We start from the raw sequence: 6,031 nt of genomic DNA, 5'->3' as shown, positions 1-6,031 counted from the left end.
AGACATTGTAGCAACCCCCTGTTTAAAAGATACTTGTGACGCTGTTATTGGACATGTGGATACTTTGTAAATAACAGTCTTTATCATTGTTTATATTGCAAGTCGATACCGTGCAGTGTGTAGATTTCGGTCATAGAGCGATTGTTTATCACAACAGTGACCATAATGACAAGCTCACCCCGGCTTTGATCAGCGAGGATAAAAATGAAATATTTAGGATTTTCTTTGTTTCCCTCCAATCTGAAACGAATGTACTTTCATGTTGTCAACAGCACAGGGACTGGGACATGGATTTGTACTGTGTAAACTCTTTCTTTGTTGTTTTAATTTAATTTTTTTTTCCCCTTTATCAGCCCAAAACGGTATTGAGTTTTGAAATTCATAGTTAGCTAATTGTTTTTATGTGTCAGACAGCTGGCATTGTGAGAACAAGCAGCAAATTTGAAAGCCAAATGAAGCTCAAACCAAGGAGTAACGTTACTAACTCGTTCACCTTTACCTTTTAGTTGTGGATTATGCATGAGTTGCCCAGTAATTTGTTTTCAGTACTGGTCAGATGTTCACTTGCACTCCTCATCGACATGGACGCAATACATATTTCAGACTTTTTTATTTTTCTTTTGGTTTAATTGAACTGTTTTTTCAGCGAGCGCTAATAATGAAATGATGAACTCTTAACAGGTTTATTGCTGGTTTTCTCTGATTATCCAGTAGGAGGTTTCACTTTGACCTCATGCTTTTTGCAGCCATAAGCGAGCTTCAGTCATAACTCTGTCTGGATATTTGACCACACTTCTTATCAAAAGTTGTTAAAGTTAAATTATTTGGTTAGCATTAAGTGATATTTAATGTTGGCCCTCTTTATTGATTCCAAAACCAGTTTTGATTTGTGCTTGCGATCCTTATCCTGCTGTAAAAGGTGACGTTTTTTAGCTTTTCATTTCGGGTGATGTTTAAAAAATATTGAAATTGCCACCGACGTACTTGCAGCAAAGCATCCGTACAGCATGAAGCTGCCGCCACCAGTTTATGGTGGTCTTTGTTTTGAAAAGGCTCGTCTCTACTCCTCTAGATAAGCCTCTTCTCAACAACGGTTGGCGGTTTTAAACAGGGTACAGTGTTGACAGTAACACTGGTGTTCCAGCAACTTTCAGTTCATGGCAGACCTGAGCTTTGGTGGTTCCGGTGTCGTTTTTTCAGCATCTGAACCAATTTTACTTCATCTGATATAAAATAATTTTACTCTTCTTGGAAATCTGGCCAAGCATCCATTTTTAAGTTTGTTGATGGTTTACAAAAGAAGTGTGTGGTTTCTCTGGGCCTATGCATAATTTTCACATAATGTGTGGATTTGAGATAATCCATAATATATATATATATATATATATATATATATATATATATATATATATATATATATATATATATATATATTTTTTTTTTTTTTTTTATTAAATCATTAGAGGTATCCATCATCAGTCTGACCAAAACGCAAGCAGCTTCAAATCATTATTAAAGCCTATTCATTTCAGAGTGTACATTTCTGACCAGTTCTAGTCATTTAACCTAAACCGAGGCTTTTATTTACAGGAGGTCTGTTAGAACAAACATCACCTTTATCTTAGAGGAAGCATTGAATCTGCACAGCTCGAGTGAACGAAACCTTCAGTCAGTGTCGCCGCCTTCATTTGAACCGGACGACTTTTTTTATATATATATACAGATATATATATATATATATCAGTGAAACTGCCGGTGAGAGTGGCCGAGGCAGGTGAGTCGATGCGGTGGCCTTACAAACTGACAGTGCCGTTATGTGATGATCGCCGTTAGATGCAGTGTGCGTAGCTTCTGTCAGGAGTGTCACTAGGTGTCGGTTGCTTTATGGCTGTTTAGGTCCCGTTTTCTGTATCCGTCTGTTTCTGTGTCGCCTTCGAGGCGTTTAGATGTAGGAAACGTCACTTTCCTCTGCTGGTAAACTAGGCTAGGCGCAGTGATTATTAGCCTTTAGGAAACACTGGATAAGCTGAGACAACAGATCATTCCCCGTTGGAGTTGCGTATTTCAGTTTTCAAGTACGGGACCCCGCGTCCCCCGCAGTTTGAGTACTGTTTGATTTCTGTCGGCTGCTGGTTCCTCTGTCTCCTCCCGGCTGCTTTATTTCAGTTCTGTCGGAAAGATTATGTGGATTTTTTATTTTTATTTTTTTCTGCGTGTCACGAGAACCTGTGATTTCTGATTTTAAAAAGTGGAGCTAGCACTTTGCATAAGGAACATTTCTTCATATTAACTGTGCGAGGTACATTATACTGACCCCTCTCTTCTCTTTCTCTAGTTTATAGAATATTTTATTACAGAATAGTTTTTTTTCATGACGTCTAATTCTGATTAATCCACTTGACGATCGAGTCCTTCATTTTGATGTCTGAAATGTTCTTATTTATAATGTAAAATATGGTTTTTGTAACTGCATTTTTTGGTTACTTTTTGTTGACGTTGACCCATTAATGGCTGATCCAGTAAAAATTTCATACATGCAGCCTAAATCAAATAAAAACTATGTGATATCAATGTTATTTCAAAAATAAAATAATCTTCTAATACAGTCTGAATTATTTCTAAACAGTTTTATTCTAAGGCTTACTTCCTGGTATAGCAACCTGCCACCAATTAGTCATTTCAGTATAGTTGTCTTCACATTGTTGGGAAGAAAATACACAAAAATTAAAATGTGAAAATATATTCAAAATGTAGGGGGGGTGAAAAACAACTCGCTTAATATGCCAGGAGCTAAATATAATTGAAAAGCAGGATTATGCTAAAAAGCAGAATCTGTACTAGGAAAGCTAACAATTTATTTAGGATAAAACTGGGTAAAAAAAAATCTATTTATGAACGTAGGTTTGGCATATTATGTTTAAAATGGAAATGATTGTCCAACCATATTGAAAGTCCTTCTGTTGTAAACCGAGGGAGAATACATCTGATAAAAAGATTTCTTCAACCTGAGACCTATCAGAGAGCAAAATAGGTTTTCTAAATTCAATTATTAAATAGACTTTATTTTCATTGTTTATTTAAAAAATAAATAAAAGAATCACAAGCATTTATGTAAGTTTTATTGTCATAACATATGATATAAAAGGTCTCAACTAAAAGGGACAGTTCTAAGAGATTAATTTATTTCATTTAAATTAAAAGTTTTCTATATGAAGTGCAGTCAGTAGGATCGGTGGTGCATCATCGTGTGCATATATATATATATATAAGTGTTAGAATGTGCAAGAAAAAAAGTTTCAGTATATTTGAATGAGAGCAGATTAGTTTGTATTCCACCTTTAAATAACCATCTCACCAATTCCCCTGTAGATTCAGCAATAATCAGTTACAGAAATACTTGCAGTTATTACAAATGTTTTTATTTTTCCCCACTTATTTGTAGTTTTATACTCGAAAATGATGTACATGTTTCTGTTTTCCCATTTTTTTTTATTTGAATTATTTGTTCTGCTCGCAGTGCACGCTAATTGACATGCTAAGAAAAACGCATGTTGCTTTAAGAGCGTTTACTGTTATGCAAGTATAAAAAGGACTCTGGTTCCTCTTCTGCATATTTTGACTTTTTATTCATTCAAGCATGCAAAAGATCACCATCAAAAATATGCATTAAAAAAAGCAGGAACGTTTGTGACCTGAGAAATAATATTTCAGTCTTTAAAGGAGCACAGTGAGCTTAGCTCTGTTCATCCCTCAGGACTGCAGCCGCTTTTTAGCAACGTAAGCACTCGAGACCTGGTTCATTATGATCAGAGCGCTGAGAGCAGGGCAGATCGCAGCCAGGTACCAGGCGTGCCCCCCGACCGACTCCGTGAACCAGGAGGAGCAGAGCCCGAGCAGCAGGCTGGTGCAGCCCAGCAGGAAGGTGACGAGCCCCGACGCGGCGTGGTAGCGCTTCAGCTTGGCGAGGGACCAGCCTTTGGCCAGAGAGTGGTAGATGAGCGGCACGGCTGCCAAGGACTGCACGCACACCACACACACCGTGATGAGTCCCAGCAGGCCGTGCCACGAGGTGAAGTGGGCTTTACCGTTCAGGTATTTGTTGTAGTAGATGGCAGCCAGGCCCAGAACTGCACAGGAGCCACAGAGGCTCTGCAGGATCCAGTGAACACGGCCTTTGGTCTTGTGTGGAAACCTCTTGAGGAGGGAGCCGTGGGGCGAAAAGAGCAGGATGGCTTCCGTCATAAAGAAGCCAAACTAAAACAAAAGGAAGAAAACTCATTATTGAGTCTTGGTAAGTTATAAAAGAGGTGGTATACAAATCAATTAAGATCTAAATAGCTGTACCAATAAAAATTTGAAACTTTTGTGCAGAGCAAGTTTAGCCAAGAAATCAAAGAAACTATCCAGTGATTCATCTAGTTCACGGGTCTGCAACCTGTGGCTCGAGGGCCACATGTGGCTCTTTGGCTCCTCCACTGTGGCTCTTACAAAGCCAAAAAGGAAATGTTTTTCACAGCTTTGCTGTAAGTTTCTATGCAAAATCTGAATATGACAATACCTACAAGTCTTCATTTTCCATATTTATAGAAAAGGCTCGCCTCATTCTATATTTTTTTTACTTTGTTCTAAAATCTGAAAATACATTTTAGTTTAATTTTACTAGCTTTCATCATGGTACATTTTATGCAAAATCACATTTTGCCGCTCTAGGAGAGTTTTATTTGTTAGAGGCTAAACTTTGAGTGGAAAAGGTCGCTGACCTCTGATCTATTTGGTGCCTTACATTGACCTTTCTACATACTGTAATGTCAGAACTTCAACTTTTGTGTATTCAATTAGGTTTTTGTTTGTAATTGTGCACAATTAATGACATTCAAAATGTCTGATAAACGTGCATCAAAAAGTAACTAGAGCTCCCAAATAAAATCCACAGCAGCCAGCTTCCTTTGAGTCAGTTTCTAAATTATCTGAAGCAGGTAGAAAAATAACCTCCAACGTTTACTTTCTAAAAAAAAAGTTTCTACTTCACAATCATGCTTCCAGTCATGTCCTACGGAGCCCTCCAGGGGACATGAGAATTATTTTTTTTTCTTTTGCGTTCCCTCGAAAAACTTTTGCTAGACACAATCAGATGACTGATTACCCCGCTATAATAACTCAGAAATAGTCCATGGAAAAACCTTATAAGCTTGTATTAAAGCAGAAAGTACGGCGGCCACCGTAAAAAAGGCTTACAGTATCAATTATGCCGCATGAACTGATCAGTAGATTATTGAGAGGGAACGCAAAAGAAAAAAAACATCCCCATGTCCGTAATGTCCCGATAAACAAAGTAAGGTTTGTGTTGAATTTATAGATGAGGTTGAACTTACAGCTACTGTCATCAGAAAAGGATGCCATGAAAACACACCTGAAAGAAAACGTGCGGGGTTAAAGGTCAACAAAATGATATGCAAACTGACGTAAAAAAAAAAAAAGACGTCAACATTAACCACACTCACTTGTTCCGGGCAAGGAGAGAAATGCAATAAAAACAGGAAAGGCTATGGAGATTATGTGAGTCAGTCCCACGGAGGCTGCTCTAATAAAACCGTAGAACCGAGTTTCAGACTCAGCCTCCTTGTTATGGTTCATGTTATAAATTATCACGTCCGATCGTCTCCAAGTCAACGAAAGCGGAAGTGACGATGACTAAAAGTCCTTCTCTGCTTTTCTTAGAGCCCTTCTCGCTCTGCTTAAGATCATAAGATGACCATTGTTATTAAATCACAGTCATATACTTGACAAAACCTCCGGTGTCTGGTACACGTCGCTGTGATGTGCCGTTGTAGGAATGGGAAAACGCAGCTTCCGTTTAGGCTTTTCAAAATAAAAGTCCATTGTTTCTGCACTTCCTTTACAATTATTTCTTACAGTTATTTGTAAGGAATTACTCGCCTACAGTTTATATATATATATATATATATATATATATATATATATATATATATATATATATATATATATATATATATATATATATATATATATA

At 37.4% G+C, this 6,031-nt stretch overlaps 1 protein-coding gene across 1 annotated transcript; it reads right to left on the bottom strand.

Annotated features, from left to right (window-relative positions):
• Positions 1-3,604: 3,604 nt before the first annotated feature.
• cyb561d2 (cytochrome b561 family, member D2) lies at positions 3,605-5,859 on the bottom strand. The gene is made up of 3 exons (XM_015028693.1): positions 5,502-5,859; positions 5,373-5,410; positions 3,605-4,254 (listed from the first exon to the last, which is right to left on the bottom strand). The coding sequence occupies exons 1-3, from the start codon at positions 5,632-5,634 to the stop codon at positions 3,751-3,753; spliced, it is 675 nt and encodes a 224-aa protein (XP_014884179.1). The 5' UTR covers positions 5,635-5,859; the 3' UTR covers positions 3,605-3,750.
• Between the last annotated feature and the right edge of the window lie 172 nt (positions 5,860-6,031).

Source organism: Poecilia latipinna, unplaced genomic scaffold (genome assembly GCF_001443285.1).
Source record: "Poecilia latipinna isolate Pla-1442-1.1 unplaced genomic scaffold, P_latipinna-1.0 Scaffold133, whole genome shotgun sequence".
Lineage (NCBI taxonomy): Eukaryota > Metazoa > Chordata > Actinopteri > Cyprinodontiformes > Poeciliidae > Poecilia > Poecilia latipinna.
Note: the sequence above shows the minus strand (reverse complement) of the source record. Positions and strands in the feature narration are given on the sequence as shown.

Excerpts from the sequence above, each read along its gene's own strand:
- cyb561d2 (XM_015028693.1), bottom strand. The coding sequence starts at position 5,634 with ATGAACCATAACAAGGAGGCTGAGTCTGAAACTCGGTTCTACGGTTTT. Across the intron at positions 5,411-5,501 it reads TCTCTCCTTGCCCGGAACAA|GTGTGTTTTCATGGCATCCT; the intron begins GTGAGTGTGGTT and ends GTTTTCTTTCAG. Across the intron at positions 4,255-5,372 it reads CTTTTCTGATGACAGTAGCT|TTTGGCTTCTTTATGACGGA; the intron begins GTAAGTTCAACC and ends CTTTTGTTTTAG.